This window comes from Caretta caretta, chromosome 8 (genome assembly GCF_965140235.1).
Source record: "Caretta caretta isolate rCarCar2 chromosome 8, rCarCar1.hap1, whole genome shotgun sequence".
Taxonomy (NCBI): domain Eukaryota; kingdom Metazoa; phylum Chordata; order Testudines; family Cheloniidae; genus Caretta; species Caretta caretta.
In genome coordinates this window covers 8,752,775-8,767,995 of record NC_134213.1, presented here as the reverse complement: position 1 = coordinate 8,767,995, position 15,221 = coordinate 8,752,775, and the positions used below count along the sequence as shown (strand labels likewise).

Below are 15,221 nucleotides of genomic sequence, written 5' to 3'. Positions count from 1 at the left end.
CGCATTGTCTGCCCTTACTGTATATACTTCAAGTGAACCAATTTAGAAAGACCCCCCCTCCCCTCCAAATATCTTACTTTTTAATTTGTCACGGTCAGATTCCGATGGAAATATCCAATCTGGGAAGAGCTCTTCAAATTTGATACCTGGATATTTCGGTCTGTTTTCTACATAATTCCTCACAGTAGGCTGTAGTTTCTTCATAAAATCTGCTGATGGTGTTCCTAATTGTTCAATAACTTTATTCCATTGATCAATATCTGGATGCTACCTTTAGGAAAAGTAGCTGAAAAATTTCAAATCTGCATTGTGTAAGATATTGCTTATAGAAATGTGCCACAAAGCATTAGTGCGCACTGAAAGTAATGAAAACCTAGACAGTAAGAGCCAAATCTGGATTGTAACATTGTTCTAGCAGCAACAGCATTCTGAGCGGTCATGCAAAGAACAAATTTGATTTCCAAAAATCAGACTTCCAATCCCAATAGTAGGAAGGACTAAAAGTACTGCACAAAGTGTAAATCTCTGTTGAACAGAATCTACTGGCCATTTTTAAACGTGGCACTGACAGGATCCAAAAGGATTGGAGATTGGTGTCCATAATGAAGCACTTTGTTCATGGAGACAGGGATGAGAGAAAGGAAAGACTGGTGCCGAATCTTCTGGACCCAAGAGGTACAACACACCTCACAAATAAAGTTCATAAAGGGCAGGAAAAAGATCAGGACAAACCTGACCAAATAATAACTGCATCACATTCAGAGTGAAGAATTCTGTACAACTTTTCTTCTACTTAAGAAAGTCTGCATCACAGTGATTTTTCATCAGAAAACTGTTTTCTGAGAAGATGGAATGAAAATCCAACTCTACTGAATCATGATGGCTTCTAAAATGTCAAATCTGAATTTTCTATATAAGTGTTTTGTTTTTAACTATCAATTATGGTAGTACCTAACAAGAAGTGACTGTTCTTCAGTCATAGGCTATGGCTACACCACACAGCTTACAGCGGTGCAGCTTGTAGCCACTCTAAGCCAACAGGAGCGAGCTCTCCCATCAATTTAATTAATCCACCCCCAACAAGCGGTGGCAGCTATGTCGGCAGGAGAAGCTCTCCCGTAGACACAGTGCTGTTCACACCAGTGCTTAAGTCAGCATAAGTTACGTCACTCAAGGGGTGACTAAATCACACCCCTGGGTGACATAACTTGTGTCAACTTAAGCTGTAGTATAACCATAGCTTATTAAGAGTTCAAATGTAACTTCACAGGAGGTAACACACTTTTAAGATGCATTTTCCCAACTCTCCCCCTGCCCTCCTTACTATCTAAATGACAACTGTGCATCTCGTCTGCCAAGCAGTCTCATTTATCTGGCTTTTAAAACAGAATTTTGATTAAGAATGTGAATCTCAATTTGTTGCTGTATAAAGAGGATGCTTAAGGAGGAGTTAGGAAAAACAACAACACACAATTTCTATGTTTTATTGGGATTACACTAGAAATTCCATGATTTTTCTACTTATTTATATTGAAAAAAAGTAGAGGAGGGGAAGAACTGAAGCATCTACTCTTCTCTGTACAGTCTGGGGTTCAGATAATATTTGGCAATGTGGCTCTATTAAGTGTTTTATTACATGTTATGAAATAGAAAGCATAACAATGTCTGAAGAGGACTGTATAGATAAGTTATTCTTGTATTATTTCTATCATCATTGACTGTGAAGCAGTTTTTGAGAATTCAGTCCAATATATGAAAAAGGTACATATGCCTGAAGATGCTTGGACAGCAAGTAAATTAATTTATGCAAGGTAGTTTATCTCAAAGATCTGACATTGGAGGAGACATTCTTAGTGACAGAATCACTAATCATTTTCTGAATCAGAGGAATTTGGGATTCTAATGCAGTATTACATATTGCTGAACACCAACTCTGTCAACATTCACAAGTTAGACTTTTAGTTATGTCACATCTAAAGTTTTCTAGAATACCTATTTATGTAGCTGGAGAGTATAACAAAATGGCATGCCTTTGCATAAAAAAAATTCTATTTAGAAATTGTTGTTGGAAGTGCTTAAATTTCAGTTAGTCTGCCAAAAATACAGCCACTACTGAGAACTTTTCATACCTATGATATGCACTGATGCATATTAAAAATATAGACATCTAATGCACAGATTATTCTAATATAATGTATTTTTTTCATGCATTCAAACGGAAAACTGACATCAAAAGCATGGTAAATAAAAAATTACAAAAGTTAACTCTCATGCTAAAACAATGTGCACACAAAAAAAGTTGTTGAACACACACAAAAAATATTGTTCCCACCTGGAAACTGATTTCTGGTAGGGGCTCCACCAAACTACATTCAAAGGGTTGTTTCTCCTCAAAAGTATCACCAAAGTTAGGGCTTGTCTACACTGGCACTTTACAGTGCTGCAACTTTCTCGCACGTTTCAGCGCTGTAAAGTGTCAGTGTAGACAGTGCACCAGCGTTGGGAGCTGTGCTCCCAGCGCTGGTAGCTATTCCCCTCGTGGAGATGGGTTTTTTTTAATAGAGCTGGGAGAGCTCTTTCCCAGTGCTGGTGCCGTGACTACACAGCCACGTTAAAGTGCTGTCATGGCAACGCTGTAACATTGCTAGTGAAGAAATACCCTAAGGATTAATCAGTTAATTGAATAAAACTTCACACCCAGCCCCATCTTTCATAATCCCTACTTCTCTTTCCTTAGACAGTAACAGTCTTAGGAAAATTTAATGACCAACAGTAACCTACCGAAGAACTGAACCGGACCAATGAGTGTTTAACTGGATTTCTCCAAAGGACCACAGCAATGTTGAAAGTAGAAACAAACATTTGTTATGCTCTAGGACTGGGACCACTACAAACCTGGGTTTAATAAGCTATGCCTCGCAGCATTTGAAACACAGACTAGGCAGAAGCTTGATATGTAATGCAAGGTGTGCACAGGATGGTATGTAACAGCCTGGCAGATTTCATCCGCAGAAGCAGATGGCAGCCTCTGGGGCAGAGGCTGTCCTTATCTTACTGATATGAGACTTCACTCCTAGAAGTCCCTGAGTAGATTGTAACACATGGTGAGTTTACCTAGCTATAGTGGATCTATAAGCTCTCTGACTCTTCTTGAAGCTCTGGAGAAAGATAAACAGGGAACTGAGTTTTCCTAAATCCTAACATCTAGAGAAATATTCTAGTCCTCCAAAGTCGTAATTACTTCCAGGAAGACACTGGGTGGACTCTGGTACCTGTTTTCCTCCTCTGCTCCTCACCATTCTGCGTTTGAATTAAGCTGCTTCCTCCTCCCGCTGACTACCTGGGAAGGGGGAGCATTGACAGCACAGAAGATGGAGGAAGGGAGGGAGAAAAAAAAAAATAGTCCTGCTCTCCTTTCTGGTACCTGGCATCATAACAACTAGGAAGAGCAATTGCAAGGAAAGTCCTGCTCAACCCCTGCAATTCTAGAATACAGAATGCACTCTGGCCAGCACCAAGCTGTGTAGGGGTAGCGCATGCTCAACACAGGCAGAATCTTTGGCGAATAAGCCACCAGCCTCTAACAAACGCCTACTGTGCATATGTTAACCATGATTTTCTGAGGCCAAACATGGGTGATTTTTACGCAGACAATCAAAGGCATATCCCTGGCAATAGAGTATCCCTCTGCCAGGGTTCAAGTGCCTGTGCCAAAGGATGGAAGTGCTAGGGATTCTCAATGAAACAGCTGTAAGAATCTAACGAGCAAAAACAATGTATTTTTCTCCAACCTCGTTCTATGAAACTGCTGAACCATTTTAGCTGGAACTTAAAAATATACCTAAGGCAGACACCTGAAATAGAAAATTTCAGCCCAAATGGTTAAAGTTTGACAAAGTTATAAGCAACTAGAAACAGATTCTTAGAACGGAAAACGTGAGGCAACATTAACTATCAGCATAGCTACCAGCAACACCTACAATATAGATAGTACATGCTACATTAAATCTAGATTGGTGGAGCTTTATTTACCCTTCCAGAAGGAAAACTGATTCATTATATACATATTTGACAAGTATGAAAAAAATCCCTTGATTTATTTATGAATAAATTTATGAATAAATCAAGACAGCAATCAGGATAGCCAACGTTAACATGCAAGTGAGAAGATATACAACATACATGAAGAATTGTGTTAGGTTGGTCTGAAGGCTTTGAAGGATAAAACAAATATACAAGGGAAGAAGAGGTGAAAAAAATTGTATATTAATTATTTTGTGCTGTTAAATTAATGCATGTTAAATAGCTGCTGAAGATTAGTGTCATGAATTTAGCATTCAGATTTAAATTTCTGTATTGTTACATATTTATGTTTTTTTATAGGTTTCAGAGGAACAGCCGTGTTAGTCTGTATTCGCAAAAAGAAAAGGAGTACTTGTGGCACCTTAGAGACTAACCAATTTATTTGAGCATGAGCTTTCGTGAGCCACAGCTTCATCTTCATCTGATGAAGTGAGCTGTGGCTCACGAAAGCTCATGCTCAAATAAATTGGTTAGTCTCTAAGGTGCCACAAGTACTCCTTTTGTTTTTTTATAGAGGTTATATTTTCACAGAATCTACTTTATATAGATTAAAAAACTGGGAAAATAAAATTTTATTTATTGATGCAGAACTAGATGTTTCACTTTTCAGTGTTTCATTTTCAGAGTAATTAAAATGGAGAAAAATGTAGTCTCCTTTCCAATTTTGATATTATAAACTGGAAAGAAGTAAATAAGCTATGTTTTATACTTTGCCTGTAGGAAAAGGCTTTGAAATATACTAAATTATTATTAATTTTTTGTACAATATATCTATTGGCAAAGATCATTTAAGTCATCTTAACCAGATGTATTTAATGAGTTAAGAGACCAAGATATCAAGTTTGTAAGAACAAAGTTTTAGAAAAATCCAAGAACAGAAATGTTTCCATAAAATTAAACAAAATTTCAAAAGAAAAAGGTCTTTAATTTTAAATGTACATTCCCCTTCTGCAACATTTGCAACTGAGACACTGCAGCACTGCTGTGTGCTATTATACAAGTACCAAAAAGCAAAAACAAGAACAAAAGAACTAAAAAACCCTAAAAACCAAAGAACTATTGAGAGTAGGATTATTTTCATTGTACAAACACAGAAATGCTGGAAGCAAACAGCATAAATTGTGAAAAGTAAATTTTTCAAGATTTCCTTTTTAATGATTTAACTACTAGAAACACTAGCAAGGAAATTTGCTTTTTAACCTAGCAATATCCTTTTAAAGCTGCAAAATGTGAAGTTGTTAATATGAATAGTAAGCCTTCAAGCAGTAAGAACTACGTTAAATGTTGTCAAGTAAGTAGGAGAAAAAAAAAGAAAGTTCAGCTATTTGGTTAATGACACTAATTTCAAACATTACAATAGATCCATTAAAATATAGTAGTGAAATATTTTGTTTTCTTTTTTATGCTTTTATATACATAAATAGATAAAAATAATTGTGCATCTTTGGTGGATGTGAAAAAGGATTCAAGGATGACTAGGGAAGGATACGATCAGTGCCTTGGAATATCACACAACCTTTCACCAATTCTCCCATGATGCACCCAACTGACCAGATATCAACTGAAAGTAAAAATGAAATGATCAAATTATGAAGTGTCATGAACAAAAGTGGAAAACTTAAAAAAAGCTAAACAAATAAACCTACTATCTACAATAAAAACAGAAGAATGCAGAAAACCAAACTGCTAACAGATGAGTTTCTCAACAGTACAGAACACTGACTTCGCTTTTTTCCTAAGTTTTGCAATTAGACAATAATTCAGTTTTTGTTTTGTAGGCCTTGCGTTTTTTTTTTTAAAACTCCATAAAATGCTTTTCTGATCAGTTCTTAAATCCTTCAATTACTTTTAAATATTTATCATACTTTACAATCCCTGAAACCACTGTGAAGAAGGATACAATCTCTTCCTGGGAACAGGACCTTATGGAGGACCATTTCTGCCATTATGCACCCAACAGACCAGATATCCACTATCATATGTTAGGTGCAACAAGGACAAAAGATTAAAGATTTTTTTTAAATTACAACAAACAGTTTTTTAATTTGTAAAATTTAAACTGCATATTTACGGTTTTACAGATTAGTTTATTATTCTTAATGTTATTTAGAATGTTCTCGTCCAATTCAGGACACATTCTACTACATGCATACTAAACATTTTTTGACCCACACCAATTACTGTACTGTCAAGGGCCCTGTGTATCAGACAGAACCCATCATAACAGCTGACTCAGGAAAATTTTGTGGACCTCTCAGGTTAGAAAGCCACAACGAAGCTTTACACCTCAAAAAAGGTATGCTCCCAGGCCATATAATGCTAATCCAGGCTAAGGAATATGAAGAGAAGGGATGCACTGGGCTGAAGGTCTAGAGTAGAATGCAGGGTATCATCTGAAAACTTTTTTTTAATGAGGGAATGAAATTCAAGGACATTGTCCTTGCTGAAAGTTTTGTTTAAGATACCACTCTGAAACCTGTTAAGATGTATTATTAATACTACAGCGTCCAAAGCGTCTTAGGTGCTACATAGACCTAGGATGGTATAAAGACACTCCCTGGCCCAGAGAGCTTAAATAGACATGACGAAAATGAAGCAACAAATGTGGGGGTGGTAAACAGGGGGAAAGAGAAGACGCCTTAGAGCAAGTTAATTATTTCCTATCGTGGTTCTGCTAGATTTTTAAAATCTATAATTGTCTTATAAACAATGTATTTTTTTTTGAGGATGGAACAACGGTAATAGGACTAAAGAACTATGCGGAGTGCAGCAAGTGAGAATGGAAGGGGACGGGGACAGAGAGAGAAGTAATAGAGAGAAAGGCACCAGGAACAGGACAAAAGCTATTCCTCAAATGTTTAACTCTGTAAATCTCAGTATTCTCATCACCATGTTATACATTACGTTAGCATTAGAGATAGAAGACTTAAAAGTGTACTGCCAGAGAGATTCATCCAAGAGAGCTGCACTTTAGAGAAAAGGTTTAATACTTCATTGCTGCAACTTACCATTCTCTTTGTATCCCATGCCTAGGATAACCTCCGGTGCTCTGTAATACCGTGTTACTACGTATGGTGTCATCATAAAATTAGTACATGCTGTTCTTGCCAGTCCAAAATCAAGGATTTTGAGTGTACAATCTGATTTTACTACTATATTGCTGGGTTTCAAATCCTAAAGAAAAATTATTTCAGTTAACAGAAAGGCTCAACATTCTAAAAGATACCATACGACCTTCCATAAAATCAATGTAAGCCACCACACTGTATTGAACATTAACATCTTAATATACATTTCTTGTGTGCATTCTTTTAGTTAATTTATATACAAATTATATGCACAGAAAAATACTTTGAAAGAGCATTATTAAGATTGCAAAGTCAAGCACTTAAAAGTCAGGAAATGACATAATTAAGGTTGCCCACACAACCTTAATTCAGACCTCTTGTGCATATGCGCTATGAATCACTCTTTAATTACATGATCACATACTACATTTTCCACAGGACCTGCCTCACTCAGTGCAAAGAATGTACCTGCTCTGAGGATGAATCAGGGTTGTGTAGCCAAATTAAGGTTGCATGGGCAATCTTAGTTCAACCATTTCCTAACATTTGAGCATTTGACTTTGCAAACCTAAACTATGCTAAAAAACATTATAGTGTGTGTATAATTTCTTAGGTTTTGAAATCAAACTGAAAAGACAAAAATTCCAGCATGTGACATCATACTGTCACCCACATGGGTCATCACCAGGGTTGGAGCCTTTAGATCTCTACTGCTGAGACCTCTACAGGTAATGGAGTAACCAATACCACCAGTAAGTTGTCATTCTCTATGTGGACCAGCACGAGAGAGGGATGGAACACTTTGCTAGTGGGTTTCACAGATATTTGTTGACAGCAGAGGAACAGTGAGATTAGGGAATCTTGCATTCCATTCTAGAGTTTATAAACTTTCTTTATTGTGTTTTAACAATGAACTTGAAGGAGGAGAGGATGAAGGCAAGAAGTTCCAGGCACATGGTTGCATAGAAGAAATTAAAAGGCAGGAATGGAAGGAACTGGAACCCACAAAGGAGCAGGACTAGTTGTGCAGACTGAGACAGCAAATAGGCCCAACAGAGCTACAGAAAGGCAGGACATCGGCTGTGCAGGGCTTTGAAATTTTGAGCAACCATTTACCGATTTTACCTTGAGTATTAATATGATTGTCGCACGTAATTTTTTAAAAGGCATCATTTTAATACAAATTATTCTCTTGTTTTAGCCATAAGGTTCTTGGAGCATCCTTACTCATGTTCCGTTCCCTATCAATATTAATATCTTGTACTTTATATTTTTCCCTAATTTGTATTTATATTTAGTCTCATTTAACATGGAAAAAAAAAAATCACAGAAAATGCCCTTTTATCATCTGCAGAACTGGTTTGGTTTTTGGAGTTTCATTTATCACATACTTCTGTCTGTCTGTTCTTGAACCAGATATGGTTTTCACATTACTATTAATAATATGAATAAGAAACGGAATACTGATTTACAAGATAACCAAAAGAAGATATAAATGCCACCTTCAAAGACGCATGTTGTCAATGTCACTATCAAAACACTACCTACTCTGTGGATGATACCAGCTGAATGGAGATGTTTGATACCACACAACATCTGGTAGAGAAGGTAGGACATTCTTTCATGATCCAACTCCATATGAATAACCTGGCACAAGTTAGCATCCATCAGTTCCATAACCAAATACCTACAGTATAAAGAATAAAAAAAAATTTTTTTTTCATCTCAGGTATTTTATAACTAACATCAGAGCATATTTTTAAAATAGGACCCCATGCAAGTCACTGAAACATGTGTTGGAATGTTAGTAAAAATACTGAATGTCATAATTTAAGTTGTTTAAAACCACATTCTAAAAACAGTAAAAGTTTGAATAAAAATGAACATATACTCTCTCACAAGAGAGTGGAAATCCATTAAAACCATCAATTCTACCAAACAAAATTTAAGAGCAGGACTGTTAGTTGATGTTGTCTCTCTTAATGTAACCTAGGTACAGATGAAGTTTAAACAGACGTTACACATAGGATAAAGAAATAAACATGTCACATTGAGATTTCCTTTCACTGTGTACTGACTTAACATCAACAAAATTAGGGAAAACATTTTGTGAAATAAAGAACAATGATTAATTTCCAAGTTAATGTGTGATCCTTCTTTATGCCATTCATCATATAAATCCATTCCAAAGCTGCAACACCACCCACATTAGCACCTAGATATCACAGTGATTGGAGCCTCATGAATACTTTGATAGATCTTTTACCACCATATGCAAGGGCTAGGTTAAGAAATGTATTCAGCTTGTCATTGAGGCTGGAGGTACTGGGAGTCTGATGGGCTTGATCTCAGAAAAGCATGTCAGGTTAACCACATTGAGTTATTGGCTTGAAGTGACTTATTTGACTGTCCTTCTTTGTCAAGGAAAACAGCTGTGATAATTACAGATCCATGTGTTGTCAGTAGAGGTGGCAGAGGGCTGATGAAAAGGTAAGCATTCTTTTTACTTTTCCCATTATTTTCTATTACTACACACATATCACAACAACTTTAGTTATAGATTTTCTCAAGGAGCTCACTAACATTTAAAGATTAATTACAGGCCAGAGATTCTATCCTCAGTACCATATTTTTTCACAGCCAGAATAGTTGTAAGAAAGCACAGAATACGCCTCTATATTCAGGACAATGTTTATCAAGAAAAATTTAAGAACTACAGTACTTACACATCTTGAAATTCTTCCAGTGACTTCTGTGGTGTGAATACATTTAACAAACTAATTATCTATAAAGAAAAATAAAACATGAAGAAACCTTAAATATATGAATTTTTACACACTAAATGTAGAGCAAGACAATGTGGTTATTAAAACAATTTCAAAAACGCAGTTTCTCTCTTTTTACACTGCTGATTTACTTTGCCACTCAACTTCGACAGTGAAACTAGACTGCTTTGTTACAAACATATTTCATTGGTCTTATTTCACACATACAAGTACAATACTGCAGCATCTGTGTTGAAGTATCACAAGAGATCCTGTACATTTTTTAAAAGGTCACATTTAAGTTACATGAAACTACTTCTCCTCCCACCCACACATCAAATAAAACCTAAAATTTTGTGCCTAGAATAATAGCTTGGTCATGTATTTTATCACTCAAAAATTCTGATATTTGAGAGAAAAAGTGGTGTGCAAGTATTTTCTATCCTTAGAAAAATGGCTTCCAAATAGTACATAGACAGAGATGCCCCATCAACCTATTTGCTCTATGGATATATCTACACAGCAAAGAAAAATCCACAGCTGGCCCATGCCAGCTGACTTGGACTTGCGGGGCTTGGGGTGCGGAGCTGTTTCATTGCTGTGTAGTCCCTGCCAGAGTCCCAGAACTTGGGCTGCAGCCCGAACTCGGAAGTCTACACAGCAATTAAACAGCCCTGCAGCAGGAGCTCCATGAGCCTAAGTCAGCTGGCATGGACCAGCCGCATGTGTCTAGTTGCTGTGTAGACATGCCTTATGTTTCTGGAAAAAGTTCTCAAAATCCTTCAAACGTTTCATAACAATATGGTCCTGGCATTCATAACCTGTATTCTTGTAATTAGGATACTTAGTACTTGCACCAGTATGATGCTTTAGGTTTTCAAAGCACTGTCAAGTTCAATCTGCTGCAAATCCTACCTCGACACCTCAACGTGACGCACCGGTGACCCTGGCTGTTCGACAGAGATGGTAGAGGAGTGCCTTCTCCGGCAGGTCTCACCATGCTATCAAGGGGTCGGACTGTCAGCCCAGCAAGGAGGTTGCTTCCTCTGTGGAGGGGCGTATAATCCCTCTTTCTGAGGATGTAAGCTAGCTAAGTTGAGGAGGTAAACGCGCCACTGACAGCCCAGCCAGCAGGTGGCTGAAAACAATGGCTAAGACAACACGGAAAGCCAAGTCTCAGTTCTCTGCACGTTCCTCGATCCCCATTCCGAAGGCAGTGAGGCATTCGAATGGCGAGAGGCTGCAAAGACTCTCAGAAACCAGGTCACCAAAAGGAAACCGGACAACTCTCTGAGTGTGCACTTATAACTGCAGAACACTGATAAGGGAGGAATCGATAACCCATCTCATGGAGGAAAAGGCAAAAACAGCCTGCGATGTGCTGGGTGTTTGCGAAACATGACGAAAGAAGGAGCTGGAGGTCAACTGGAGGGATGGAAGCACAGTCATTCAAGGAAAAGGAGAAGGCACGAGGACAGTTGGAGGAGTCGGATTCATCATAAACAAGGAATGGTCTTCTAAATTGTCTCATGCCATTTAAAGTCATTGCGTATTGGGGTGCTTTACCTCCGACTGAACTGAAATAGTACCCTCAAAATCATCCAGATCTATGCTCCCAAAAGTGCACGCGAAGATGATGATGTGGAAGGATTCTATCAGGAACTGGAGCAAACCCTCGCTCAGAGTTCCACATATACGATCGTGATGGGAGATTTTAATGCCAAGGCTGGAAGAGGGAGAGAGGACGAAAAGTTCATAGGAAGGTACAGTATCGGAGAACGAAACAAACAAGGAGAACGACTAGCTATATTGGCAGAGACGAGGAGAATGTTTATTGGTAACACCTGGTTCCAAAAGAAGGCCAACAGAAGATGGACCTGGATCGCACCAAACGCGAAGACAAAAAATGAAATAGATTACTTTCTGATCGATAGACAACACATCGTGCAGGATATTTCAGTAGTGCCATCACTCAATATCGGTAGCGATCATCACCTACTGAGAGCCAGACTCACGTTCACTATGAAGGTGGAGAAAAAGGCGCTGTGAATAGCGAACAGAAGGCACCAACCGGTAGCTATCAACAAGGCAATCCTGAAGGAAAACATTTCTAGGGAAAATTGGAGCCTCCTGGATGACTGTGACGATGATTATGAGAACTTCAGTAAGAGACTAAAAATGTGCGTCAAATCAGCTGAGCGTAAAGACCAAGAAGAGCTAGTGGAAGAATCTCGGAGAATACAAAGACTTTATTGGAGAAGCGGAGGAAAATGAAAAGAAATGGCAGTGACAGGCTTGAGTACTCCCTTCTCTCCAGGCTCATACGAATGAAGTTGAAGGAAGACTTCAAGTTGAGAAAATTTGAACCGAAGAGCTCCTAAAGGCTGCTGAAGATCGTAAAAGTCTCAAAAAATGCAAATGGGAACTGGTGTTGTACAGGTCATCATTATCGGCTTTGAAGATCAGGGACGGAGAATCAGCAACTGATCGAACAGAGATGGAGGCAATCTGCAAGATTTCTATACCCAGCTGTTTGCATCCTGCACAATAGACTACATCTTCACTCTAAATCAACTCCTAGAGCGTTCAAGGGAATACAGGTTCCCTTTGTGCATTGCCTTCGTGGACTACGAGAAGGCGTTCGACAGTGTAGATACTAAAGCCGTTCTTGAAGCTCTTTCAGAACAGGGCATCAGCACGAAATATATTACTAAAGGAAGTGAACTCTGGCTGCAGCATGGACATAATATAATATATTAATAGAATATTAATAATATAATATAATACATCTTATATTTCATGTATTATATGAACTCTGGCTGCAGCATGGACATATCGCTGTTTGATACTCCCCTCCAAATCCCCATCGAGAAAGGTGTGAAACAAGGAGATACAGTTTCACCAAAATTATTCACAGCCTGTCTTGAATTGGTTTTTCGACAAGCAAACTTGAAAGGTGGGACTAATATCAATGGCAAGCAGCTAAACCATCTCAGGTTCGCAGATGATATAGTGTTGATATCCAAAAATACAGCCCAGCTTGAGAGAATGCTTAAAGAACTGAACGCAAAAAGTAGTCAAGTCGGATTAAAAATGTACCGGTCGAAAACAAAATACATGAGATCAGATGTTCTGCCAAGAACCCAAATAACTCTTGGAGGAGAGCAGATCCCAGAGGTTGATAAATACGCTTATTTTGGCCAGGACGTCAACATGCGCCAGGATCAAAAAGGCGAACTGTCGTGCAGAAAAAAAGCTGGATGGTGTGCATTCAATGACAGCAAGGACATCCTCCAAGGAAAGATCAGCAAAACAACTCGAGCAAATCTTTTTAACTTGACCGTGCTTCCAGCGATGTTATATGGCAGCAAAACATGGTCGCTGACAAAGATTGAACATCATCAACTGTCTGTCACACAGAGGGCGATCTGTCACACAGAGGGCGATGAAACGAACATTTCTGGGCAGCAGTCTGGAGTGGGAGACGTTGTTGTTGAAAGCAGGCTCAGCAAAATAAGGTGGGCGGGACACGTGGCCCAACTCAGCGACAACAGATGGACTGCAGCTATATCCGAGTGGTATCGACGAGAACAGAAACGGCCACGCGGTCGGCCTCCAAAGAAGTGGGTTGATTTCCTAACAAGGAGATATGGACAAGCATGGCGAAGGATGGCCAAAGCAAGAGAAGACTGCAAGACAGGTGATTGGCTCAGTCTCAACTGATGAAGGACCGACAGTCTACGCAGTCCAGTTCAATCAAGATTTACACAAATAAAACATAACATATCTTCCATATTATTCAGATAAGCTAGCAGCAGCAGCAGCATAGTACCATCTCACTGTTGCTAACAGGCAAGTACTGTCAAACTATGAGTCTGTCTCAAAGTTTACCCTTGAGCACAGGTTGTTTTTTGTTTATGTTTGTTTTTCTGTTTTTTGTTGTTTTTTTTAAAAAAACACAAACAGATTGAAAGATGGAGGCCAGGAAAAGCCTTCTTGCTTAGACCAGGGGAACTTACAATTGTGTACCACACTGATGTGCAAATCCACACTGAAACACGGTAAGAGAGCCTTGGTGCTAGTATGACTTACTGGGGTAAACTGCATTGCAGCAACCCAGTTTTACACTGGTGCAGGACCTACATTGGGGGGTTCTACCAATGCAGCTGCATTGATTCAAAAACCTCATTCCCCTCCCAAACTCAAAAGGAAACAAAGCACCCACTCCCACCCATAAACCCAAATATGCATTGGGTCTAACTAAAAAAATGTTCTTGTTTAATATTAGACACATTAATATATGTTACCAAAGCTCCAGCACTCTTTCATTGCTTTATATTTTGAATACTTGAGAAAAGTCAAAACTTTTAGAATAGTCTTTGCGATCTACAATAATTTACCAATTCTGACCCACACTTAACCAGTTTTGACCTTTCCATAATTTAGGCTTACTTTAATGCACTCTTGTTCACTATTAGTAAGAGTATTATTTGAAAATAAATTAAATTCTTGAGAAAAATAAACTTACGTTTTTGTGATTGACACATTTTAAAAGAACAAGTTCCCTGTAAGCTCTTTTTGCATGAGTTTGGTTCTGAAAAGGACGACTCAGCTTCTTTACCGCAACATTTATCCCAAGGACTGTATCAAATGCAGCACTGAAAGTTTTGAAAGAAACATCGTAAGTGCAAATATTTTAGGGGAACAAGAAGAAACCAAGGCTTGAAACCATACATATCCACAAACCTGGTCATATTCATTTCTTCTCGTCTCTGTTCACACACAAACAAAACGGAACCTGCATATCTTTTACCAGTGATGACTGAAGAATAAAACAGAAGCCCTCTGCATTTTTATTGAAAATTTCAATAGCACCTTCTCCAAGATAGGGGGCAGAAATCCCAGCATTTTGGTCAAAATCCAACTTTAAGTTGTATTAACCTTACTTGAAATAAAAAGTTTCTCTGATGCTTAATTTGGGTTACATGAGTTTTTCCACACAGTGCTGCTGGCACTACTTTTAGGGTAGATGCACTTCTGTTGCAAATATTAACTATGCACTACTAAAGTCTTCACTTTAAATCCAAATGCCTTAGTGCATCACTTCCCCGGCTAACACACAGGGCTCTGGACACTGAGACCCTTATAGGTATGCAGTTCAAGGCATTTTTGAAGCTTTCAAAATATGACAAGTTAATTAATGTTACTAATTGCGTCCTTCAGTATTCTCTAGCTTTATGATTCATTGGGAGAAGGGCACTCCAACCCACAGACTGAAAAACAGGATTCCTAGATTTTAGGAAGA

General features: G+C 38.3%; 1 protein-coding gene across 7 annotated transcripts in view; it reads right to left on the bottom strand.

Moving 5' to 3' along the window:
- Positions 1-15,221, bottom strand: part of MAPK9 (mitogen-activated protein kinase 9) — a 49,362-nt gene that overhangs the window by 8,155 nt on the left and 25,986 nt on the right. For 5 of the 7 annotated variants that reach the window (XM_048860183.2, XM_075131264.1, XM_048860189.2 and 2 more), the window contains 6 exons: positions 14,445-14,574; positions 9,878-9,936; positions 8,700-8,838; positions 7,092-7,257; positions 5,573-5,644; positions 78-260 (listed from right to left, as the gene is read on the bottom strand). In XM_048860183.2, coding sequence (XP_048716140.1) covers positions 78-260; positions 5,573-5,644; positions 7,092-7,257; positions 8,700-8,838; positions 9,878-9,936; positions 14,445-14,574 — 749 coding nt within the window. Of the gene's footprint in view, positions 1-77; positions 287-5,572; positions 5,645-5,983; positions 6,056-7,091; positions 7,258-8,699; positions 8,839-9,877; positions 9,937-14,444; positions 14,575-15,221 lie in introns of those variants that run through there. The other 2 variants (XM_048860184.2, XM_048860190.2) reach the window with 2 other exon arrangements.